Source organism: Lygodium microphyllum, chromosome 9 (assembly GCF_053477565.2).
Source record: "Lygodium microphyllum isolate KBCC chromosome 9, Lygodium_microphyllum_v1.1.10, whole genome shotgun sequence".
Classification (NCBI taxonomy): Eukaryota; Viridiplantae; Streptophyta; class Polypodiopsida; order Schizaeales; family Lygodiaceae; genus Lygodium; species Lygodium microphyllum.
Window position 1 is genome coordinate 112,042,193 of NC_141143.1, and position 27,136 is coordinate 112,069,328.

The 27,136-nt window shown below is 40.7% G+C and overlaps 1 protein-coding gene across 1 annotated transcript; it reads left to right on the forward strand.

The window, feature by feature from the left end:
* Positions 1-22,651: 22,651 nt before the first annotated feature.
* On the forward strand, positions 22,652-26,310 carry LOC148031430 (pentatricopeptide repeat-containing protein At2g33680-like). Its single transcript, XM_087684969.1, has one exon. It carries the CDS (start codon positions 22,884-22,886, stop codon positions 25,191-25,193), a length of 2,310 nt encoding a protein of 769 aa, XP_087541095.1. The 5' UTR covers positions 22,652-22,883; the 3' UTR covers positions 25,194-26,310.
* The last annotated feature ends 826 nt before the right edge of the window (positions 26,311-27,136 follow it).

Genomic DNA, 27,136 nt, shown 5'->3' on the forward strand with positions numbered 1-27,136 from the left:
CATTCATATCGGAGTTGCATAGTGATTGGATTGAGGAGCTCTAGGAAGCCTACTTGCTGAATGAAGAATTTAGCCATATATTTCAGAAGTTACAGCATGAGGTAATGGAAGAAAACTCTCAATACTAGCTTAAGAATTGACTCATATAGTCCCATGGCAAGATCATCATCCCTCACACTTCTTCCTTCACACAAAAGATCATGGAAGAGATATGTTCTTGCCCCACTATTAGCTACTTGGGTACCTTCAAGGCATATGATAAGATTTCCAAAACTTTCACTAGAAGGGATGTTAAGGATTTTGTGTCTAGCTACATTTCATGCCAACAGAATAAAGATAATACTCTCAAACTAGCCGGTTTATTATAGTCCTTGCCTATCCTAAGAGGAAATGGATGCATATCACTATGGACTTTATTACGTGCCTATCCATAACCAAGAAAGAATGGATAGCATATATGTGATAGTAGTCGGGCTCACCAAAGCTACCCACTTTATCCCTATTAAGACTCAATGTATTGGATCTTAGGTGGCCACTCAATTTATGGATCATGTATTTAAATTGCATGCACAGGTCATTGTGCAAGATAGAGATGCTAACTTTATGAGCAACTTCTAGTAAGTGATTTTCATATCTATGGGTACCAAGCCTACTCCATCCACAACATACCACTCCCAACTTGATGGTCAAACAGAGAGAATTAATAAATGGCTTGAGACCTATTTGAGGCACTTTTTCCATGATGTATAGCACAATTGGGATTTGTGGCTCTATTTGGCTAAGTTTGCATACAACAACTCCACTCATTCTAGTATTAGGGTTTCTTCATTTGAGGCACTATATGGGCATAAGGTTACTCTCAATATAGTCATATTCAATTATAAGATAAACCTCAAAGCAAAGAGAAGTTGGAGCTTATGCATGCCCTACTTTAACAATGTAAAGTCAATCTTCAAAAAGCACAAGACCATATGAAGCTGTATGCCAATGAGAAGAGATGGCACACGGAGTTCCAAGAGGGAGAGTTAGTACTTTTGAAAGTATCGGAGTCTTGTTACTCTAATCTCAAGGATGGTAGTAGCAACAAATTGGCCCACACATTCTATGGCCCATATCCTATCATAAAAAGTGTTGGTGACTTGGCTTACTAGTTAGAAATCCCCTACTCAACCAAGATTTATAATGTCTTTCATGTTAGCTAGTTGAAGCCCTTCACCAGCACTTTGGTGGACTATGCGGGGGAGTTAATCCCCATAGATGAAGAAGGCATCATCCAATATACCCTTGAGGAAATCATTGGGCAGTAAGATAGGCATTTGAGGTGTCGATCCATCAAATAATACCTCATCAAATGGAAAGGCATATCCCTAGAAGAATCCTCTTGGTGACATGCCACCATTTTGGAGGAGTTTCCCTAATTAAGAGAGGCTTAATGGGAGGAAGACTAGTTGGATATACCCTGTTTTGACACTAGACTGCATTTAGATAGCATGCTATTTTAGAACAATTTTGTACCTACATTAATTATATTCAGGAGCTTCATACGTGAGCTAAAAGTATTCATGATACACTCCATTTTGACATATGGTGTGCCCCATTCAAAGAAACCCATCTAAAGTTATAGAAGATTTACCCTAGCATGCCTATGGTGGACAGGATGCTATCCATAGACTTTGAGACCCCCCTTGTGATGAATTGGTGTCCATGTTTCCCATGCACCAATGCCTATTTCATGTATATCATCTATATATATCCACATGCTCCAATTTCTCTTGGATATGAGCTTCCCTATCCAAAATTTCTCTTATTATAGTGCTAATCAAAGTAGTACTCTACAACCCCACTTCTTAGCCACTGCAACAAGTCCCTCTATTTTGTTTTGTTTTCTAGGGTAAAACCTTTGGGGTCAAGATGAAGTGTAAAGAGTGGGATCACATGGAAACCATGGGTAAACACCTAATCACATTGACCAAGGTATAAAAGGTATAAAGAGACCTATTTACGAATCCAAAAATTATCAAACAACAATATCTTCACCTTCTCCAAGCTCCCATGGCTTCCTCTCCTTCTTTCCCTCTCTTCTTGCCTTTGTCTCTCCTTCTCTAGGCTTTCTCTCCCTTGTTCTCACTCACTCACTCACTCTCTCCTCTTTGTAGTATTCTTTTCTCTCTCTAAAGTCCTCTTCTTTATAGTGCCTAATCCTCATCCCTCTTCCAATCAAAGCCCTACAAGGAGATGCTCTAGAGATGTCTATGTATCAATTTCTACCTTGACGGAAGCCTCCACTAGTCCTTCATCTACCACAATAGCTTGTGATCTACTTTGAATTTATCTTGCATTTGTTGATATCACTATACAATTGTTTCACAAAATATTATTTTTTTCTCTCTTTATTTGAGTTTTTTTGTTGTGTTGCTATCACTAGTAGCAACCATAAACCCTATGGACTGCTTATTATCAAGTCAAGCATTTCAAGCGAGTGGCAATGGCTACCTCTCACATAACCATGCATGCTCTCACACAAGGATGTAGTGAGCTTACCGTTGAATCCAATCATTGTAGTCTTCTTGCTTGAATCATTTGATGGCTCCACGATTCAAGGTGCTTGCTCAAAGCAAGCTCTATTTGCATGTTTGAAGCTCCAACCTCTATAGTTGTGCGCATGCGAAAAGGGAAAAGAAGAAGGAGACACACACACCAAGAATGATCTTATCCACTCACTTTTTGATTTTTATATGTGCCCTTCTCCTCTTGGGCACCAACCCATTTCCATGATTGGCCATTCGGTCTTGGTTCTCTTTTTCACTCTTTTTCTATTATTTTCTATTCTCATGACTCCTTTACATATGCCTTTTCATTTACAACTTAAATAGAAGGGAGCCCGACACTCTTTTGCAAAGGGCTAAAATGCCCTTATCTCTTGTGTGCCTTGTTCTTGATTTTTAAATAATTTCCCGTGCTTCTTGGACTTCTTTTTTCATCGGTTTGTTTTCTTATGCTCATTCTTAAGCCTTGTTTGTGCCTTGTATCATTTTGATGAGGGTTTACATTACCCCCTCCTCCTAGTTGAGTGCAAGTCCTCCCAGAGCACTGGATGGTATGGATTCGAGAGGTTGAGGGTGGTCTATGAAATGGTACTTAGGGCTTTTGGAAATTTGGTCATGTAGGATAAGCTTGTGACATATGATCATAGATTGCTGGTGCTGAAGATATGTTGACTAATTGAAGAGGAACTTTGAAGTCCTTGGCTAGCTGCACAATTGTAAAATGTACTTGTAAAGGAAGAATATGTGCCCTACCTAAGGGTGTCTTTGCCTTATCGTGTAGTGTATTATGCAAGTGGTGGTGGAACTAAGAGATTGATCAAGCCTAAAGTATTGTCCCACACTTGAGGACCCAGTTGGTGGAAGGGGGAGATACTATACATGACTTAGGAAGACATATCTATCACAATGTTCTACCCTTGATGTGTCCTAAGTGCATGAAGTGGAGAGGGGCTAGGGATTTAATGGTCCCTAGATGCAATATTCGTGGCACTCATACATTACAAAAGAGAATATTTTGTTTTCATTTCCTTTTTTTTCTTTTCTTTCTTCTTCTTCTTTTAAAAAAAATATAAACTACAAGGGGTGATACTAAGTTTCATCCCCTTCTCTTATAGAAGCAGAGCTGGGTGGAGGTCTGAGTGACTTACTTAGAAAGGACTTAGCATATAGCCTTTTAAGTTCACTCTCACTTTCAGAGGTGCAGAGAGAAAATAAAAGGTAGTTATACCTCATAAATGGACTATCACTCATGTCCTTTAGTAGATTCATACAAAAGGATGGCAATAAGGTAGCTCTCATCATGAGGCTAGTCATAGCATAACTATTTGTGCCCGTATTTATATAAAAAAAGAGGGGCAATAGTTGCTCTTCATCTATAATGGGATTTTTCTTAAGAAGGATTCTTAGGAGATGTAGATAGTTACAAGTGGTGATAAATGCCAAATTTGGGCATGAAGAAAAATCCTTAAGTGTGCAATAGATGGGTGAATATATTTTTCAGTGAAGGTCATGCACTCCTCAGGGATCATGGCATTAACATTGTAAATTTGGGGAAAATTGTATCTTCCATTCACCTATGGATCAAAATCTACTCTGTATCTCCTTGGGTAGGGCATGTAGATCAGATTATCCCTTTCATATGGCAATGTGTTGCAAAAAGCCATCCATGCATCCATACTACCATCCCATATGTTCCTTCTCCACTTCGGTTGTGATTCATAGCCGTTAACTATTCTAGGTTCATCCATCACTTTATCCTCCTAGTACTTAGTGGGTTCCCTCTGCCACAATATTGGTTGCCTTGTCCTTTTCTCTAGCTATCTTTTACCTAGATGCATTGAAAGCTTAATCACTTCCTCCACCACCCTTGGTGACAATACTCGATTAAGTGATTGGGGGTAGGAGAATATGAATTTGAATGGGTTGCACAATGGCTTTCACATTACTCCAATAGGGTCAGTTCTCGTGCCCAATTGACTAGCAAGTATTCTTCACGTTGAGTGATAGGGACTTTAGGTATTGGCTGAGGCTTGGCACTAAGTTTTCTTTGCATAAGATCTGGAAAATCCCTCCTATGGCTCATTTCCACACTTCTCTCTAGGGCAATAGGGTCTTTGTCATGTGCTTCTACTTGCAACTCTAGTTGTGGGGTGACTCGATGCATTAGGCTGCTCTTTCTCATCATCCTCTTGCTCAAAATCAGGACCTTCTCAAGATTTGGCTCTATAGGCTCCGTAGTAATGCTTGCTGCTCTTGTTCCCCAAATCCCAACAAGTAGGTAAAACTCTTGCCTAAACAACCCTATCTTAATCAGATGTTACCTTTACTCTTCCATACTTAAGCTGGTGCTAGCTCTGGGTGTCTTTTCATGGAGGCTATATCTTAATGCTCTCTTTGTGAGTTCTAATTTCCTTTTGAGCCCATTAATTGTTTCTCCTCCTTCCACTGAGTGATATGTAGCATAGTGTTTAAGAAGGTCTCTTGTTGTGCTAGCATCTCTGTCTCTACCGCTTCCACTTTTGTTTCAGTCATTATTCTCTCGCTTTTTTATAGCGCCAGGTGCTTTACTAAATCACTAATTCTAGCATTATTACTTTTCGGTCCATCCTTCAACTATCTCTTTCATTTGTCTAATACTTTGGTTTTGCTCTTGTGAGAGGATGGTTACGAGCCGCTCTTGCTCTTTCCAAATCGCAAGCATCTTTTCTTTGTCTTGGTCTTGGCATTCCATCTGCTCCTTTAGGATGCCATGCTCATGGAGTGCTGCTTGGAGTTGATTATGCAGCTCTACCATCTTCTTCATAGCCTCTTCATCTTTTTGCATCTTTGTGGCTTGAAATCCTTGTCTCAACTCATCCCTCTACTTCTTCCACTTATTTTTTTCTAACTCTAGGCATTTGTCTTCTTTGAAGTTTAAGGCACATAGTTGCTCTAATGCCATGCAACTTTCCCTTTCTTCCTCGTATAAGTCCCGTAGATTCTTGTCACCATATCTTGCCTTCAAGGCCCCTTTCAACGCCATCACTTCCCTGGTGAATATTGTCATTTGTCTTGTCTTTTCTAGTCAGAAGGTTGCAAAAGCATTCTTTTCTGCTTCTAGGTTGTCAAGCAGAGCTTTTCTCTCCTAATTCATTCTCTCACACTAACTCTTGAGCTCTTTTACTACCTCATCATACTCCTCTGTGCTTCACACTACTAACGGTACCAAAGTGGTTGATACCTCAAAGCGTGGCATCTTAGGACCTTGGCGGGATTTTGTATTGGTTGCTACTAGTCTTTTGGCTCCTACCATTGTGTGGGAGCTCTCACTTGATTGCCAAGACCCACAGACCACTTGCTGCTTCAAGCATTTCAAGCCGAATGTTATGGCTACCTCTCACATAGCAGTACACACTCTCAACCCTACAAGTGTAGTGAGCTTACATTGATGCCCGATTGAGTAGCCTCCTCCCTCAAGCACTTTGATAGCTCTATGATCTAAGATGTGAGCTTAAGCAAGCTCAATTCTCTACCTCTAAGCTCCATCCTCCATAGTTGCGCACACGAGATAAGAGAAGAGAAGAGAAGAGAAGAGAAGAAGAGAGTAGAAGACGGAGAGCTTCTCTACCATGGTCCCTCACCCTCACACTCTCGCACTCCCTCTCTCAAGCACAAGAACAAGCATAAGCAAGGAGAAGAGAAGAAGAGAGGCCCTTTAGCTGCCACATACCAAGAATGAGCTCTTCCATTCACTTTTCAGTTTTTATACATGTGCTTATCCCTTTGGGAACCCATCCCCTTTTTACATGGCCGAGCATCTTGTCAAAGTCCTCTTTTCCTATTCCCTTCTATTTACATTATCCCTTCACCTATGCCCATCTAGTCTTTAGAATTTGCATAGGAGAGAGTGTGGCATCGTTTTACAAAATTTGGGGGCACCTTTGCATTTTAAAATGCACCTTTCCCCTTTGCCTTCTTTGAGGTTGCCTTTGCACATTTTGCCTTTCCATATCTTGCTTCCTTTATGTCAGGTCCACATTTTTTATTTTTCTTAGATTTATTTTTCCTTGTCTTGCACTAGGGTTAACATTACCCCCTCCTAGTCAAGTGCTAGTCACATGGCACTTGTGGGTCTTTGTTAGTGAGGGCTTGATGATTGAAGGGTTGTCATGTGGTTGATGATGGACCTCTTGTAGAGATTTGATGTGGAAGAGAAGCATGTTAGAATGGTCGAGGATTTGGAGACTGAGGGTAGATTGACTGGTTGACGGAGACCTCTGAGGGTCAGTGTTTGGTCACATTCGTGTTTACCTGAAAGGAAAAGAAAAGTGCATTGTGCCTAGGGGATATGTCTACCTTACCATGTGGTGCATTGTGTTTGTGCTAGTGGAACCAAGAGTTGGGTCAAAACCACAGGCAAGATTGGGGTGATGTCCCACACTTGAGGACCCAATTCGTGCATAAGGGAGGTGTGGTGGGTGTAGCTTAGGGAGACAAAGGCAATGGGCATGAGCTCCCTAGGTATGTCTTGCCCTTAATGTGCCATAAGTGTGAAGTGGGAAACAAAAGGGGCTAGGGGTTTAGACACGGAGCTATCCAACCAAGGCCATTGGACATGCCTAACTGGAGGACCCTAGGTGTAGTGATTGTGGCATCCATCAAGTGAGGTGCATTTCCCCATTTTCCATTTGATATTCTTTTCCCTTCTTGCTCTTGTTTTTCTTTTTTCTCTTTTCATTCTCATTTTCTTTTTCACGTTTCCTCGTTCTTTCCTTTTTTTACTTTTTTTATAAAATTTTCTTCTCTTTTTAAAAAATTTTTCTTCTCTTTTTTTTTTGAATGTGCACAAGGGACTAATCCTTGGATTTCGGGTCATGAGAGGAGGAGGCTAGGGGCTTAAGCGATTTACTAAGGAAGTTCCTACTTTGTGTATAGTCCTTTAGGTTCATCCATACATTCAAAGGAGTTGTTGACAAAAATGGATGACTACAACTAGTGAAATGGTTGTCATTCATGTCTTCTAGCAAGGCCATGCCAAAGGATGGAAGGAGGGCAGCTCGCATCATTAACCTAGCCATGGAGTAGCTATCTATGCTGGCATTTAGATAAAAAAATAGAGGTGGTAGGTGGTATTCGTGAGAGGTAGGTGGTTTCTTAAGCAAAACCCTAAGTAGCCTAAGGTAGTTACAGGTTGTGATAAAGGAAGGATTGGGGGCAAGATGAGAATTCACTAAGGAAATGGGAGATGGAAGGTCCTAGTTCATTTTTGGAGAATAAAAGAGCTTCCTCTGGCTTAGTAGCATTTATATTGTAGATTTTAAGGAAGTTGTAGCAACCATGGATGTTGGGGTTAAAGTCTATCCCTACCCTTCTTGGATATGGCATGTACACTAGGTCATTTCTTTCATAGGGTAGGGTGCTACAAAATGGAATCCATGCATCTATGTTCTCGTCCCGAATTCTCCACCTCCATCTTAGCTGTGATTCATACCCTTTGATAGTCCTGAGTACCTCCATGACCTTGTCTTTCCAGTAGTCATGTGCCTCTGTCCCCCACAATGTTGGATGTGCCTCTCTTTCCGCACTCCACTGCTCCCCAAGCCTTCTGCCCATGTTGATCACTTCCTTCACCACTTTAGGGGATAATACATGCTTAGTGTGGATGGGTATCAAAAAGTGAATTCGAAGGGCTTGCACTTGTTCTCCCATTGCTCCCATATGCAAGTTCTAGGTTCCAATTGATTGGAAAGCATTCTTCTCTTTGCAAGATGGGGGCTTCTAGGGTTACTAGGGGTCATGCCTTGAGCATTCTGTGTGCTTGCTCTAGCATCTTCTTCCTTCCTTTTCTGATCTCCTCTTTTCTTTCCATAGTTGTGTCCTTAGGTGGCACTTCCTGTTGGGCTTCTGGTCTTGGAGAGGGTGGTTGGGGGACTTGTTCCTCATCTCATTGCCTTACTTCAAAATCTTGCCCCTCTTTTGGTGGTGGTGCCTATTGCTACTCTTCCTCTCTCATTGGCTCTTGTAGTCCTTGTCCCTCCTTAAAGCCTGATAGCTCCACCTCTTGAATTGTCAACCTTGTCCTTAACAAATACTCTTGTTGCTCCTGTCGGCTCACCCTTGTGGTTGGACACACAGTCCATGCCTTATGGCTCTACAAGCGATATCCAACTTCTTCTTTAGAGTTTCAACGGCCTCCTCCTCTTCTAACTGTGTGATGTCTAAGATGGTATTGAGGAAGGTGCTTTGTTGGGCTTCCAATCTCATGTGTGTAGCCTCTATCCTACTTTCTGCTAATACTCTTTCACCTTTTGCATGGGCTAGATGGCTTGTCAGGTCTTTTACTCTTCCTTCACTCTAGGTCACCCATGCTTTGGCCTTTTGTTCCATCTCCTCTAGGCTCTCACTCTACCTTTGGGCTAAGGCCGCTATCATTGGCTCTTGGTCTCTCCACTTTTGGGTCACCTTTTTCTTCTCCTCCTCCAAGTACTCGATTTCTCTTTCTAGCCTTTCTTGCTCCTCCATCTCCATTAGTACTCTATACCTCATTTCCTCCATCTCTCTTGGATGCTCTTCTCCTACCTGAACTCTTTCTGCTTCTCCTACTACGAGCTAATCCATGGCTTCTTGAACTCTTCTCATCTACCTTGTCAGGTCTTTGTGTTGCACAATTAGCAGCTTGTACTGTCTTTGTAAGCCAATTAGCTCTTGCACTTCTTGTACAAGCATTTCTTGCCACCTGTCTTCGTCTCTTTCTTAAGCCTTGAGCTCTACCTTGAGCTCACTTATATATTTTTGGTGACTGGCCACTTGGTGAGTCCTCTCCAGCTGAAAGGTTACCAATGTTTCTCTTTTAGTTTTCAACCCGGCCAATGCTATTTTCTTTTCTTCCTTAGCCCTCTCTAGCTGTGAAAGGAGCTCTTTGATGTACTCGTCATAGCCCACGGATGGCGGCATTGCTGTAGGGATGGATGTTGTGGATGCCTCTATTTTTTGCTTTTTTAGGTCTTGTCTTAATTCGACATCTACAAGCTACCGGCCTCTTTGTTCCCATTGTCGGGGTTCCTCCACTTGAATCTAGGCCTACCTCTTACGCTTTATTTACTAGGAATTACACCCAAACCATGAGATTTCTTTCACCCATCGTGGTTGAGGTACCTTGGGTGGATGTGGCACTTAGGGTAGTAGGCACGTGAATAGATGGGATTGGATATAACAACGGGCTCTTGCCCTTGCCTTCTATTACTACTGGTGCTGCAATTTCTAGCACTTGGGCACAAGTGCTTAGGCTTTCTTCTCCACATGGGCTCATGGCAGCCAACTCCTCTTGCTTGGAGGGCTACTCTACCAACATGCGTAATGCTTGGGCCATGTCTTCATCTTCCCTTCTGCATAGCTCTTTTACCTCTTCTTTAGCTCTCCTTGTTCTTTCCTCTTTGACTCTCTTAGAATCCTCTTGTATCCTTTGCAATTTGGCTTCTTCTTTCCTCCATCTCTCTTCTTCAGCCTTCTTTGACTCTTTTTGTGCCTTCTGCAAGTTAGCCTTCTCTTTTTTCATCATTCTCTCTCCACTTCTTGCTGCTGCTTCTAGGGAGTCTTCTTCTTTGGCTTTTTAAGCCCTTCTCAATGGCTAGATTGTGTCTTTTGTTCTTCTCTCTCACTTACTATTCTTTTGCTAGATTGTTCTTGCTCATGAAGTGGTGTCCTCTTGGGTGTCTCTCCTACTTTCTCTTCACCCACCACCTCTCCCATTGCCTCTTGGATGAGGGCAGTTAGCACTCCATCGTACCCTATGGATGAAGCTTTTGAGGTAGACTACGTTCTTTCTATTGGAGATTTTGATGCTAGGGATTCTCTCCCAACTGGCATGCTCCCTAAGGCTAGTGCTCTAGCAGATTGGTCGATTGTCTTCTACACATAGCTATTCCAGTTGATCTCATTGGATGAATGGGCTACTAGGCTCTCCAATAGAGGCACTCCAATGTTGTGCATGAGTGAGTTGTACCTTTGGCTTGAAAACAACGTATGAATGAGTTGTACCTTTGGCTTGAAAACAACATATGAATGACCTTGGATTGGAGTCTCATGTCAAGTCACTCCTAACAACAATCTAATGCCCACCTAAGAAAGACCACTTTGTAATCAATCAAAGGCTAGGGTGAGGTTAACATTGCACTTGGTTCAAAGAGAGTGAGAGATGGGGGAGAGTGTAACTCAATCCCCCTACCCATAAGGTAAAATCTCAACTCTGACGCCTTAAAAGAGTGTTAAACTTGGTAACTAATCCTATCGATATTAGGAGGGCCATGATTTATCAGCTCTATCTAATTTGGTTGGAAAGTTACCCAACTTATCAGGTCCACCCAACCATAGTTGTTCAGTCATCATCATGATCTAAGCCTCCCACTTTCCTCAAAGGGGTTTGCTTAGTTTTCTAATTAGCAAAGCATACTACCATGTTGCTTGGATATATAAAATCAGCTTCCTTTTATTACACTATTAAACTAGGTTCGTTAAACTCAATCTTTAGCACATAACAAACAATTCATAAAAGCAGATACTTTATTTCATAATAACATCCAGAATCATCACTCCACATAGTGATACAAAATCGTATTTCCACAGAAAGAGACCATCTAGCCTAGGATAGGACATTCTGTTCGCGATCAACAAGGCATTTATTGGCTCAGAGCCCCTCTAAGATTCCCTGAGCCTCAAGAGCCGTCCTACATAAGAGGGGCACTTACCACTCAGCCCTTTGCTCTCTCAGGTGCTCAAGTGATCAAAAATAAAAAACACCTACCTCCCTCGGGAGCATAAGACCCCCACCTACAAGTGAGTTTTTCCACACTCCACAGAGTGTTAAGGAGCATTGGGTTGGGGACCTCAACATCCCGAACTACCATAATCCACAATTCGTCCATCTATGTAGACATGGAATCATAAGAGCCATAATTCATCGTTCACAAATCCAAAAGTAGTCGTAACCATAAGACATTTTTAACAATGTATGCGATGCATGGAATCAATCCCCTTCATCAATTCTTGTGTTCCTTCCTAAAAAGAAATTGATAATACTAACATGTTTTTACAAGTTTGAGTACATTCTAACTAATCTTAATCTATGTAACAAACTAGCTTATCCCCTCATTAGGAACTTTAGAGTTAATAGCTTAAAAAGTAATCATTTTCTTATGTAGTAAACCTAATTATCTTTGTTCGACCATCCATCGTGATTACGGGTTATGGTTGCAACCTCGATTTGTTGTGGGATGGCTGGTTCTTCAGTTTGAATGGGTTTGGGGTTAACTTTTGCTTGTGCTTCAGCATCGTGTTGAGTTCCATCAGCCAACGGGGTCACTTCCTCGCGTTGGGGAGCTCTCTAAGTGTGACCTTGCTCAACATCTCGACGTCTCTTGGGAGCCATGGAAAAAGCTAATGGATTTGAGCAGCCCTTCTGCGTAGGTGTGGAGAGAGAGAGAGAGAGAGAGAGAGAGAGAGAGAGAGAGAGAGAGAGAGAGAGAGAGAGAGAGAGAGAGAGAGAGAGAGAGAGAGAGAGAGAGAGAGATTATCTTATTGCAACAGAGCTTTGCCGTATCAACAACATAGAGACTTCTGCATGGGTCATTGTTGTGTTTGTGTGTGTTTGATGTGACGCTCTATCCTTGTTTATATAGTAATGGGGAGGGGGCGAAGAGAGGACGCTTGCTTTTTAGCATTTTTGATGACATCATCGATGATAAAGTGAAGATGCTTTCTTTTAGCATTTTTTATGATGTTAGGGGGGGGGGGGCGCTCCATTTTTATAGCGTGAAGATAAACCATGCAAGGAAGTTTTATTGGAGGGTGTGGGATAATCCTTTACACATTGCACCTTTTTGGAGTTAGCATGTATGCCATTTTCGCTCACAATATGTCCCAAGTACTCCAATGATGTTTGCATGAATACACACTTGCTTTCTTCAACAACAAATGAATCCTATTTTTACCTCATCACCCTCTCTCTCATACATATCTAATGATAGCCAAATCTTAGATTGATCTTAGTAAAGTATTGTGAACCTTTCAGTTCATCTAACAAGTCATCAATCCTGGAGATAGGATATTGGTTCTTGACTGTAATTTTGTTCAAGTCTCTGTAGTCAATGGACATTCTAAAATATCTATTTTTCTTCTTGTTTAATAGGACTAGGGATGAATATGGAGAAGAACTTGGCTTAATAAATTCCATTTCAAGCAACTCCTTGGACTTCCTTTATAACTTCTTCGCGCTCACACTTGGAGAGTCTGTAAGGGGGTTTGTTCACTAGCTTAGAATGGGGCTCTAGATTGATGGGCTGATCCACCTATCTCAAAAAGGAGGGAGGGCTATAGGCATTTGAAACAAATCTTTATAGTCTTCAAGTAAGGTTTTCAATGCTAAATTCTTAGTCACTTTTGAGGACTACTTTGTGATTTCCTTATTCAAGTGTAAGACAAATATTTGTGAGCATTTCTTAAACTCCCATTTGAGTTATTTTGCTATAATAAGCTAAAAATATATATTATCTTGAACTCTGAATGGATGAGTTGCCCATCCATGACAACTGAGAGAAGTCCATAGAAATTTTGCCTAAGTGTTTCAGCTAGTCACAATTAAAAACAACATCAATGGGCCCATTTCTAGTTCAATTAGATCAACTGATGCCACATCATTTTCAACCAACCATAGGGGAAGCTTAGACCATACATGTGTTCTAATATCCTCATCACTGTTGGCCACTTAAAATTTGAGGGGGTATTGTAATTTTGTAGGAAAACATTTTAGCCTATTAATGCTTAATGTATTGACAAAAACTATGTGTGCTACCATTGTCCACTAGGATAAATGCATTCTTTCAATTGATTTTCCTTTTTGAATGTGAAGTTTACTAGGGCTCTTAGAGCATGTCCATGCATCCATAGAGATGGAGAAAATGGAACTAGAAGCATGAGGGGGTGCAGTAGAGACACAAAGACTAGGATCACAAGTCAAGCAACTGCTGCCGAGATCAAAGAAATTTATGATTCAATGGGTTGTAGAACTCCTCTTGCTCTAGGACCTCTTTATAGTCATCATTTTCAATATGTGCCATGGTATTTGCAACATTTAAAGCATTACAACCCTCATCTTTATTTTCCCAATCTTCATTAATACATGCTATGAACTTTGACCTTTGCTATTTTATAGGGGTATTTTGAGGCATGATTCACCATGTACTTATCCCCACACTTAGAAAATAAGCCATTTTATTTTCTATCCTTCACTACATCTAGTGGATTAAAATTTTGACCACTTTGATCATTCGGGGCTAATGCATTTTGTGGCCTTTTTCAATATACTTACCATCTCCATGTGGGCTAAGTGTTGTCCTAAAATTTCATTGTTTCCTTTCAGTATTAAAGGAGGGGTAAGTGGGGATTTTGGGGCTGTTAATAGGCATGAGATTCCTCTATAAAGGCCACCATATTGGCCTTGCCTTATGGGAGTCCTCCAAAACCTTGCTAAAAACCTTTATTCTTGTGGTATTTCCTTGGAATCTTTCAAGCAATGCAATTGCATCAAATAGTGTGGATGGGTTTTGAGCAATTACATCAGCAAAGAGGCTTGGCTCTAACCCATATATGTATTTTTGTGATTTGGCATCATCACTGATGCTCTTAATATACATGGTCAAGTTCATGAATTGATTTGTGCATTCCCTTATCATAAGGTTTTGTTGATTGAGTTGGTACCATTGCCTTCCCAACTGTTCCTTTTCCACATGAAGGGACACAAATACTTGAACCATGTGCATTTTAAAATCTTCCCAATCAATGAGCTGCTAATTCTCTCTACTTATGTAGCACCACCATGTGTGGGCAAACCCTTCCAAATGGAGAGAGGCAAACATAATTTTCTGATCATCAAGGCGTAGGTAGATATTGAAGTATGACTCCATTTTAAACATCCATTCTTCCAAGTTAGATGGGGATGGTGATTGCCCATTGTACTTGGTAAGAATAATCTTATCATAGAGGTCATTGGGCCCTACTGCCAATGAAAACGTTGATGTCCATACATTCCATGCTACCCATACATATCATGTTGTCTATGATTACCATGTTGGCCATTAATGCCATGCTATCCATGATTCAACTAAGCCATATAATTGTCATTGGGGCACCAATATAGGGCTCCTACGGAAAGTGGATGGGCTTTTACCAAGGGTGATTGGGGGTCTCATTGGGGAACTAGCTATATGGATAACATGAGAGCTCAAAAGAGGCTATTTATTTTTGTGGAAGGACTCACCAACCTCTTAAGTGCCAAATGGGATGCCCTATCCCTATGGGCCATGTAGCTGCTCCAATGGTGGAGGTCATCATGCTTTAAGCTTGGACTCGTTTTCCTTCTCTTGCACCATAGTGGTAGCTAACTAGGCTACAAGAGTGGTGAGGTGCTCTAATGTTTATTGATTCTAGGAGTTGAAGAGGGCCATTTTTTTTATTTCTTGATCAATCTTACATATCATTTAGTGATGGTTAGCAACCATGTCATTATACATCTTCATATGGCAAAGTTCATACTGACATAGTGTGTGATTGATTATGCTATTGCAGTCCATGTCCAGCACTTCTTCTTGCATTTCTCCATTGTACTCTTGGGTTGAGCTAGGATCATCATTCATGGATGCTCGAGAGTCTCAATGTCCCTTTGGAACTCTTTGTGAGCCTTTTCTTTGGCTCTATGTCCTACCATTTTAGTGCAATCCACAATACTTTGCTACATAAAAATAGTTGTAACTTTTAGATTGTAACTCCGATTGGAGAACTTTTTGATTTTGAATCCAAGAAGACAATTGACAAAATTTATACAAAAAATTTTATAAGCAAATTTCTATGGCTACCTAAAAATTAGTGTGCCCTATCTACAACCTGTTGTCTATTACCAAATTTTCGTTTTTTGGTCTATTTAGGGATTTAATAACCTATGGGACCTATTATAAAGCATACATATCACTTCATCAATGCTAGGATCTCAATAGATAGACTAAAAATGTCCACGAATCACTAAGGAAACCATACATAAGCCTTGAATGCCATATATCCAACCCTTTGCTAATACATTGGTCAAGAACACATTTGCACTGGCAATGCCTTCAAATGGGGTAAAGAGAGTGGGAGTACACTTGCACTTGCACATGAGTATTGGGCTTGAAGACTTGAGGAGTGTGCAAAGTTCCTCATCAAGCTAGGTCATGCACCCCTTAAGGGTTGCTAGTGGTAAGAGAGGGTCATCTCACTCTTGTCTTGCCACCTCACTTAGCATCATCCTTTTTCTTAGCTAGTAATAGACATGGCAGTGTTATACTATGCTAATTAATCAAACAATATGCAATGCAAGTTTGATAAAAGAGCCTTTTTCTTTCAATGATATGTAAGAGTAATAGGAAATGTGTTGATTACCTAAGTAGCTTAGTGACTCACTGGCTACCAACTTACCCTTCTATATTTTCTTTTTAGATTTAATGAAGAGAAGCACACAAATCAAAAGGGGATTACAATTAAGATACAAATTTGATTCAAGGATAAAGATTGACCCACTCTTTGATCATTGATGCATGTAGTGAAAGATTAGAAGGAGCTAATGCTTTCAATTGTTCCATTTCTTGTGATGCAAATGATTAAGTGAAGAAGAGGGTTGAATGCCTAAAATCTCTCAAGTGACATAGGTCAACAAATGCATTAATAGAGAGATTAGGATACAATAAACTTAACCCTTCCATTCTTGGAGTGAGTAGATGAAAATTCCTTGATCAAGAGACCCAAATTCTTTGCCAAATTAGCCCATGGGAGCAAGATGTCTTCAAGCTATCCTACCCTTCAAGGATTTGATGCATACACTAATGTATGGGACTCTCATGAGCTTTGTTTGGCTTCCACTTCAAGAAATCTAAAGATTAGGTGAAGCTTTCATGGATGCCCATGAATCTTTCCACTTGGCGCTCCATGTCTTTGATCTCAAGAAAACTCAATCAAGAATGGTTGTAGGTGGACCCTCGAGCTGAGATCTAGAGGTTTCTTGAAGGGATTTTCTTGCAAGCTTGGGTTGAGTGGCTATGGCTGCCCTTTGCTATCCATAATATAGTTTGCTACAAGAGTTGAGGACTACCAAGATAGGGGAAGATGCTGGCCATGGAGGATGCCCTTTTGCTCAAGGAAGAGGAGGCTTGAAGCTTGATTAGTGAAGCTCAGTGGATAGGATGAATGAAATCATGACCATTAGTGCAAAATGCAGTGTATTTTGCATGCTACATTGCTAGAATTCATGTGGCTCATTGAGGAAGGAAGGGTGCTCAATGTGCTCCAGATCAAGCAAGGAATGCTCTGGAAGGTTATTGATCCATGGGAGGTGAGGTGCAAGAGAGAAATGGGGATTTCTTGGCTAAAGATCCATGGCAACAAGAAGAGAGAGAGAAGCTCTTGAGAAAAAGGTAAATGGAGCTTGTTTCTTATCTAACTCATGTGGAGGCCTCCTTTTCCCAAAACCCCTAAAATTGATCACAAAACTTAGTGATGACTTGCTAACTTGACCATGTTATCTCCAAATAAATCAAAAGCTCTAGCCATAGCTCCATAGTGTCCACCTACAAGAGAGAGAGAGAGAGAGAGAGAGAGAGAGAGAGAGAGAGAGAGAGAGAGAGAGAGAGAGAGAGAGAGAGAGAGAGAGAGAGAGAGAGAGAGAGTTTTGAAGTCATCGCCTTTGTTTGTGACTCGTAGCATGTAAAGAGTGAGAAAGAGAAGAAGAGTGAGATTTGTTAGCTCCTCAACTTGCATGAGAGAGAGACACAGAGAGAGAGAGAGAGAGAGAGAGAGAGAGAGAGAGAGAGAGAGAGAGAGAGAGAGAGAGAGAGAGAGAGAGAGAGAGAGAGAGAGAGATTGCCATTATAGAAATAACCACCCCCTCCACTCACCCTTCAAGAACGAGTTTTGTTGAATACCAAACCTTTTTTACAAGATCCGCATAGGCTCGAGGGTCTTCTTGTTGGTTTGGGATTCCCAAGCCAAAGCTATAAATAATATATCAAATAGAAGCAAAAAAGTCTTCTTGTTATTAATCTAGAGAAAAAAGAACCATGCCAAAGTCTCTTAGTTTTGCATCCACCATACTAATTTACCGAATGTGGCATGAACCTACATGACACTCATTCAAAGAATGTCTGAGAATACTTTACTATTTATGGTGCACTATCCTTTTTCTCTTTGGATTGTAGAGAACTTGCATTTCTCTCTTTTTCATGAGCATGCATTAAAGGGACATTGTAGAATGGAGACCCCCCCTTCTCTCTCTCCTATTGCATTCACAACACACAATGCCATTTATCTACCATGGGCTTGCTATTTTCTCTTCACCTTTTGGAAAGTTTTCTACATTGTAATAGTCCCAAACCCCACCCTTAAAGCCCTAACACACCTAAGCCCATTGACTTGATGTGGAGGGGTTTTGCCAACAAAATCCTATGGCCACACATTAGTTCATACTTGTGTAGACCCCACGGTACAATGCACGACTTTCTCTTTTGAATATAATTAAAAAAAGGGAACAAATGCTTATAAAAGCATAGAGAGAGAGAGAGAGAGAGACGTTGCCACATAATTAAACTTGTGGGAGTCGATATAGTCCCTTTAAAAATGGAGGGACTATATCAACTGGGCAAAGTCGCAAGAAAAGGGTTGATTAATGGGCTTATAAGCTTCTAGAAGTTAATCGCAATTTCACACATCCATTTTCTTGGGCTTTGTGGACTCGCCTAGGTGTCAAGTCCTAGGAGTGTCTTGACTCTTAACTTTCCTTCTAGCTCCTCATTTGATCTCTCTAGCTAACTCTTCTAGTCCTTGCAATTGGTGTTGGTCTTAGGGGGTTGATGGAGGGGTAGCTACTTGGTGGAGCTCTCATCGGTGAGGCTATGGGCCTCGGTTGTGTTGTTGACAAAGGTTTTCATTAACCTTGGCATATGGCTTGGTTATATTGTTAGTTTTGCACTATAGGACGTCTAGACACACATCAATTGGTGCCTCATTCTTGAGGTGGGTGCAATCCAAGCTTTGATTCTTGGGGTGAGGGTCTTGTTCATGTTTGAGTTGCCTTGATGGCTTGTGATGTAGCAACACATGAAGGAGGCTCAATACATCATATTAAAAGCTTGCAACAACAACCAAGTGGAGTTGCAAGCTAGGCTCGAGGACGACATGGCGATAATGGGGTTTGTCAACTTGGACTTGACTTGCAAACCAAGCCAGTAGGGGTATAACGAGGTATTTGGGAGTTGTGCTAGCAGGAGTACAATGAGGCCTTCAAGAACACGTAGTAAACAAGGTTGGGGGTGATTTGCTTCAGGCCTATAGCTCAACACATGCTAGTATGCATGTTCAACATCCACTTGGCATAACACGCCAATGAGATAGACTCTCCAAAACATCATCCCTATGTTACACATTGATGTACTATGAGGATTCATCAAATGATACCATGCTAAGTGTGTCATATGTGCTTGCACTATGACTATGTAGAATGTGGCACCATCCCTAGCATTGTTTGTATACTCTACATGTTAATATGCTCATTAGGTGGTTTACATTGTGTTCAAATTTGTGCACAACATTTGTGATATGTGTGGACATAAGTATGCTATACATGCGAGCTATGGAAAACCTTAACTTTAGGCTTTAAATTGAGAGAGAGAGAGAGAGAGAGAGAGAGAGAGAGAGAGAGAGAGAGAGAGAGAGAGAGGATGCACATTGTTTCAAACCAAGGGTAGTAAAGATTTATCTTGCATCTAATAGGGTCTCAAAGTTTTTATTATTGTTATTGTCATGACAGACATTGTCTTATTCATATCATAGGCATACAAATCGTTTTTTTATGCATTTAGATTATTTGCGTATGAGAGAACAAACAAAGAACATTTCATAGATAAGTGTCATCTTGGTGTTTGTGTAGTTTTTGTAAGTTTTACATTTATCAGATTTGAGATACACTCTCGAATTTCTTATATACTTAAAATATATCGTGAATATTATGCTGATGCAGAGAGAGAACAGATGAGAGAAAAGAAAGATGCACACACAAAGAGAGAGAGAGAGAGATTGACAACACCCTAGGGACTGGAAGATGGGCCGATTCCCCCCCTTGTGGAGTTATATTATTGACAAGGAGCAAGCTCCTCTATTACACATAAACCAGTTCTTACTTGTAGATCTTGGAAACAAGATCACAGTTCCTTGCAGGGTATACAACCGGATAACACTTGCACAACTTGGAAGTTGGCACCTTTTGATCCTTCTTGAGTCTCCTTCTCTCCTACACAATATGTGTAGGGCTCTCCTCTTGGAGCTTGATTTCAGCAGAGCTTTCACAGCACTTGCACCTTCTCAGCTCCCTTGGAACTTGATTTCAGCAGAGCTTCCGCAGCTCTTACACCTTCTCTTCTCCTCTTGGATGCATGCAAAGTGATGCTTCCTTCCCCTCTTCCACACCCAAGGAGAGCCTCCTCTTTTATAGGCTTTCAAGAGCTTCTCTTCTTGGAGAGAGACTTGAGTGCCAAGATTGGAAAGGTTGATCTTCATGCAAGATGTGGCTATTCCAGGACGTACTCTGCAACACCAATTTCAAGATATCTCTTAGTGTGTTGCTCGGATGAAAAAACGTCCAACACAAAAGTTGTAGATCTCGTTGTTTTCGATAACCCTCACAAGCCGTTTTTAGAGATTGTCTTTCTATCGTGAGATATTTTAAAAATGGATTCACCATGTCTAAAACAACTTTTTAAACTATACTCTTAACTTGTGGTCCATGCAACCACCTTGAGCCATATATAAGGAGAGTTCATTAGATTGCCTTGGGTCTCAACCTTAAGATTGAATTCCACACAAAAGCTTTGTGTCATTTTAGACCTTAGAAAGAGAAAATCACTTCTCTCCTCACTTCAAGAGGATCACGTCTCTTGTCTTTCTTAGTGAGAGAATTACCTCTCTCGTCTTTCTTAATGAAATAAAAAACCTTAAACCTTGACTTGTAAGGGAGAGGATGACCCCAAATGAATGCAATGCTCATTACACACAAGTAAACGTTCCCAGGCGTCCCTGGATGCACACATAAATACATATACATAATGCTAATGCACATCCTCTTCTTAGAACTCAATCTATCTTCATTTATGTGTAACTCCTTGGTTCTTTTATACACTCTTACACTTGGTAGACACTTCTTCCCCCTTTCATAACTTGTACTGCCTGTACCAAATATCCCCACAGTGCTCTGATCACCCCATTAAGTGATGCACTAGGAATATTGGTCTCTAAATGGTCTCATGGCCATGCTAGATCATCATCAACACTTAAAGAAAAGTGAGTCATTAATTTATTGATATAAATTTATTAAATAGAGAATGTGTAATAAGCAATCAATTTAGTGACATTGCCTATAACATGGAGAGAGACTAAGATAGGTAGTCTCTACCATATGGAAGAAGTCAAAATGGGAGAGAAAACATGCTAAGGATGACTGTATTTATGAGCCTTTTACAATCATGGGATGGATTTCATGTAGCCAAGAATCTTACATCCACCAATAAAAAACATGGGCAACTTATCTAATGAGCATGTTTTTATCATCTACTTTGTTAGATTCATAGTTTAGGTTAGATTTGCATTATCCCTTGCTCAAGGCTTACTAATGGACCATTTACTCAATTTAATATGGTGTTTAACTATTTCACTCCTAATAGCTTATTCTTTTTTTTTTCCACGAATAACCCTTACATATAGAGCTATTTATTATTCTCACACCACATTGTGTTAGGGAAAAGGCCAATGATCGATACATCATCCCTCTCTTCAATTGACAAAAACTTGAACGCATGTTTTTAGTTAGGCACTCTTACACATGTTGTTGAGAAGTTTGATCCTTTGGTTTTTAGAATGGCAACCATTTGTGATAGAATGAAAGAGTACCAAAAAGTGTCATTCACAAATAGGATGCTTGCAACTATTGGTTGACATTCTTAAGAGGACTTATGACATGCTAACATGGACACGCTGGAGGTTAAGATAAATGCCAAATATAAGACCATAAGTATGCCCACACTAATGCACATGCACATGCATGTTTAAAATAGTAAGTATTTTGTAGTAGTTACTAGTAGACTAATGAAAATAGCTCAACCTTTGTTTTACACACAATATTAGAGTATATTTCAGCAAAGCAAAGTGGTTTGTCATAGAGCACTTTAACACGCTTTGTGATTGCAAATTCAACTCATAAAAATGCTTCATTTATAATTTTGAATCCACAATCGCAAGAAGTTTGTACATAAGCTTATGGTATGAATTGTGGTACAAAATCTATTATGAAGGGATATGCCAATGTCATATGAGTCATCTAGATATAAGAGAGTGAGGTGTAGATATCACAATGATCAAGTATATTGTGCAAGCCAATATGTGACAATTAAGCATACAAAAAGACAAACAACCATGTAAGCACACAATTAAACAATCATTTGTCTAACTTGATTAACTCTATGTGCTCTACCACCTTAATTTATGTGAAATATGTGGAGAGAGAGAGAGAGAGAGAGAGAGAGAGAGAGAGAGAGAGAGAGGGAAATGCAACCATGTGAGAAGGGCCAATATATATCAAACGATATGCTTATGAGCCCTTTGATCCTACATCTATATGTTTAATACTCTTAAGACTCCACTATCTCTGTTGAAGACGCATTAATTCAAGATACACGAAGTTGCAATCTATACATAATTAATAACCTTTTGCAAGACTAAGGCCGCATGTATAGAATGGAAATACAATCTTGTGGGAGTCTTCTTTTGTGGGGGAGGGGGTGGTGGTTGGTTTGGGTTTTAAGTAGCATCCCTTTTTAGGTACCCTAATAACCCATGCTTGCACAGGTCCTAACGTGGAGCGCTAATTGATCTTCATAAGAGGCGTTATATATAATACAATACATATTGTTTTTGCATTGTAAAACCCATGCTGCCCCGCATATATATAGTCTCCACTTGCATCTTAAAGCAAAGGTGACTATTAATTGAGTAAGTAAGAAGGAAAGAAGGCATGCCACAGCACGCTAACTTGACTTATTTGGCATCCAAAGGGTCGGATAGGTCTACGCGCGACCTCACTCTCACAGTAAATATCAGTGTGCAGGCGACCGCATGAGATAGTGTCCTCTCTCTTCTGGACGACGCATGCCGACCCAACAGATAAGAAGCAGGGGAAAAGACGACGAGCGGTCATGGCTGGATCCGGCCTCCTTGCTGCTCTCGGCTTAGCAGGAGCGCATGTCTGAGTATCCTCTTGCATGCTCCCAATTTTCTCGTTTTGATCATTACTCCACCAAACAGTCCGTATGGATCAATGGCTGGCACACCCGCGCACAGCCGCACAGAAAAATGCAACCAATCAAGAGATCAAGGAAAGAACAAGAAGAAGAAGTGGAAGAACAAGAAGAAGAAGGAGACGATGGAGAGGAGGAGCACGAGCTCTCTCCAGAAGAGAAGAAAAATATTAGAAAGGTTAGGGGAATTCTTAACAAGGCACAGGCGAGAGAGGACCAGAAGCCAGCGGCTTTGGCATCTTGCAGCCACAACCAGCACCAGAAGCTGCAACAAGTTCCTCATCACCCTCACGCTCTGGCAGCCTTGCTAAAGGCTTGTGCCAAGCAAAAAGACCTGCATCAAGGGATCCTGTTACATGCTGATATTGTCGGGAAGGGGCTCTTGACCAGAAATGGTTTTCTCGCCAGCACCTTAGTCAGTATGTATGCCAAATGCGGTTCACTTGCAAAATCACAGAATGTGTTTGACAAGCTCCCAATTCGGGATGTGGTCTCCTGGAATGCGCTCATTGCAGGGTACTCGCAACATGGATACGGTGAGCAAGCAGTAGAATGTTTCCAACAGATGCAGCTCGAGGGCATTTTTCCGAATGCAGTCACCTATATTTGCATCCTGAAAGCCTGTGGCAGTATAGGAGATGTAGAGAAGGGGAAAGAAATCCATGCAGACATTGCAAGAGCGGGGCTTTTAGAAAAAGATATCATTGTTGGTACTGCCCTCGTTGACATGTATGCCAAATGCAACCAACTTCGAAAAGCCCAAGAAGTGTTTGACAAGCTTCCAGCTCGTAATGTGGTTTCATGGAATGCACTAATTGCAGGGTATGCACAGCAAGGTTATGGTGAGCAAGCAATGAACTGTTTTGATCAAATGAAATTCGACAATGTCTCTCCTGATGCCGTTACCTTTGTTTGCATCTTGAAAGCCTGTGGCTGCATGAGAACTGCAGGCAAGGGAAAAGAAATACATGCTGAAATTATCAGAGAGAAGTTACTAGATAAAGATGTTGTTGTTGGCACTGCATTGGTAGATATGTATGCCAAATGTGGCCTGCTTGAAAAAGCACTAGAAGTGTTCGACAAACTCCCAATTCGAAATGTAGTCTCATGGAATGCACTAGTGGCTGGATATGTCCAGCATGGGCACAGTCATCAAGCATTCACGATCTTCAAAAGGATGCAACTGGAGTGCCTCTCTCCGGATGCAGTCACCTATATTTGCATCTTGAAAGCCTGTGGCAGCATCCAAGATGCAGAGAGGGGGAAAAGAGTCCATGCTGATATTGTCACAAAGGGATCATTAGGGAACTGTATCATTGTTGGTACTGCGTTGGTAGATATGTATGCTAAATGTGGCCTGCTTGCCGAAGCACAAGAAGTGTTTGACAAGCTTCCAGTTGTTAATGTGGTGTTATGGAATGCGCTAATTGCAGGATATGTCCAAAATGGGGATGCTGAGAAAGCATTGGAGTGTTTCAAACAGATGAAACTTGAGGGCCTGACACCAGATTCAATTACCATTGTTTGCACCTTAAAAGCCTGTGGCAGCATAGGAGCTGCAGGCATGGGAAGGGACATACATGCTGAGATTATCAGGGAGGGGTCCCTGGAATCAGATATTGATGTTGGCATGGCCTTGGTAGATATGTATGCCAAATGTGGCCTGCTTGCAAATGCACAGGAGGTGTTTGATAAGCTTCCAATGCGGAATGTGGAAGTATGGAGTACACTAATGTCAGGATATGCCTTGTTGGGAAAGGTGGAATATGTTTTTGACCTATTTGACAAAATGATAGTAGAAGGTACAAAGCCAGATTCAATTGTGTTAACAATTGTGCTCAATGCATGCTGTCATGCAGGTCTAGTGGCTAAAGGCCAAGTGTACTTTCAGATGATGAGCTCAAGCCATGATGTCAAACCAACGTTAGAGCACTACACTTGCATGGTTAATCTCTTTGCTCGCTCAGGCCACCTAGACATGGCACTGGCAGTGATAAAAGATATGCCCTTTTCTGCTGATCCTACAGTGTGGCTTATTCTCTTGGGTGCTTGTCAAAAATGGGGAAATTTTAAGCTTGGAAGGCTGGCTTTTGAACACTTAGTGCAATTAGATGAACAAGAGGCTGCAGCTTATATCTGCATGAGTAATGTATATGCAACTGCTGGCAGGCAGAAGGATGCAGACAAAGTTGAAACTATGAGAGTAAGGGCAACAAATTTGGGTATGATTTCTGATCAATCCACAGTACTTTGAGCGGTTGTAGTCAGTGTGAGTAGACTTACCAAAGAGATTCACTGGAATTGTACAAAAGATATTGACTGTCTGTGGATTTGAGACCAGCTACTTCACTTATTGTTCAAGCCAATCACCATGAAGTCGCATGAAGTGGTATGTTGCTGTACACATAATGTGCAACTTCTGAAGTGTGGTTTTGACAGCTTAACGCTGTGTATGCTCTGTTACAAAGAGTTGCCGGGTCAGATGGGCTGATGTGTACTTGAGAATGTCAGATAAGTTAGCTCTCTCATTGACATCCTATAGCAGACATGTGCCTGCATAGACATTGCAGATGAATGAACATGGAGTTTTAAAAAAAAGGACTCCAAAAACTTAATACAAAAAAGAAGCAGATATACAAATGGCCTCTTTGGCAGTGTGTGATCTCTAGGTTGATACCTGCAGTGATCAGATTCCAGGTCAACTGGATGTTCAAGTGCATGTGACAACCTAAATACTTATTATCTCTATTCTAAGCACTCTATACACAAGACCCTGAACCAGACCTGTACAAGGCAATCAACAAACATAGTCACACTATCTATCCTGACCTCCCTTGTAATATACTTTAGAATCCTGGTGATACGTAAATGACCTCTGGTATCTCCTCTTTGTATGGTCCAAATGCCAAAGACTTAACTACTGCCCAGGAGAGGCCTTTGCTCTATTATTTCCTCATGATCTTTGGAATAAGACATTATCTGCCACCATCACTTTGCATTTCTGCAGGAAAATTGTTGGAGATACATCCTTCTCACTATCCTCCATACAAGGCGTTCGAGGTAGTGCGTATCACTCTCTTGATCATTCATCGATAGACCTGTGAACAGGTTGGCAAAAGAAGGCAAACTTGTAAACACAGACTTGTCCAAACTTCAAACCTCTTGAGTAGACTTTAACTCACAAACTAGTCTCTTTACATTCACACCCCCAAAGACTCCACACTCTCAAACTAAACTTAAGCGCTATGTGCTTGAAGGCAAAATAACTATACCTATCCTCTCTGAGCTATTTGAAGCTCGGTTCTATGAGCATGTAAACCTTTTTTAATCTTTATACCTTAAAACACCTCATATGCAGGTTCTTTTCTTCATATATTAATGGATGAATGGAATGTGATTCCTTGTTTGTGTTCATGAATTTAGGGTGACATTGGTTTTGTTTCGTTCCTTCCTGGAGTTTTGGGCTAATCCTTAAATTGATTCATCTTTCACGGACATATAAAGCAGTCCTAAACTACATCACACACACGCGTGCACATGCTTGCTCGCTCGCTCACACACTCTTTTGCATACAAGTTTTCTTCATACATCAAATTAGAAATCAAATTTCAGGACTAACCAAAGAAACATTATCTAATAGCATTTCCTCAACAAGTTTTAAGAGAATCTCATGTGTTTCCATTCTGGAAAATTCAGGCCAGAAATTTGAGCATGCAGTTTTTCAAATGGCTCTAGTTAACTAGTATCACTAATGCTTTAGAGTGTGTGAATTGAAAAGAGGCTAGAATGTTCACGTGTATTAGCTATGGCTTGGTTTGAAATGGTGGGTTGTAGGAAAATAGAATATTCACGGTAAGATTTGCAATTAAACATTGAGAGAGAGAGAGAGAGAGAGAGAGAGAGAGAGAGAGAGAGAGAGAGAGCCAAGGATTTACTCTCTATAAAGAAGACTTGTCACCTATGAGCAAAATATTTCCTAAACTCCTGTATTTGTAAAGAAGACATGTCACCTATGAGCAAAGTATTTCCTAAACTCCTCTATTTATGACTTCTATAAGACTAATATGGCCCTTTTTACATTGTACAATGTAAATTTATATCCCTTTCTTATACTTTTAGTATATAAAATTAAAAAGGGGTGAAGTATCACATTCATAAGACTTGAATAGTGGTTGGAGCATTCATTGATCCAAATGA

Coding starts and splice junctions, on each gene's coding strand:
- LOC148031430 (XM_087684969.1), top strand. CDS start 22,884: ATGTCTGAGTATCCTCTTGCATGCTCCCAATTTTCTCGTTTTGATCAT.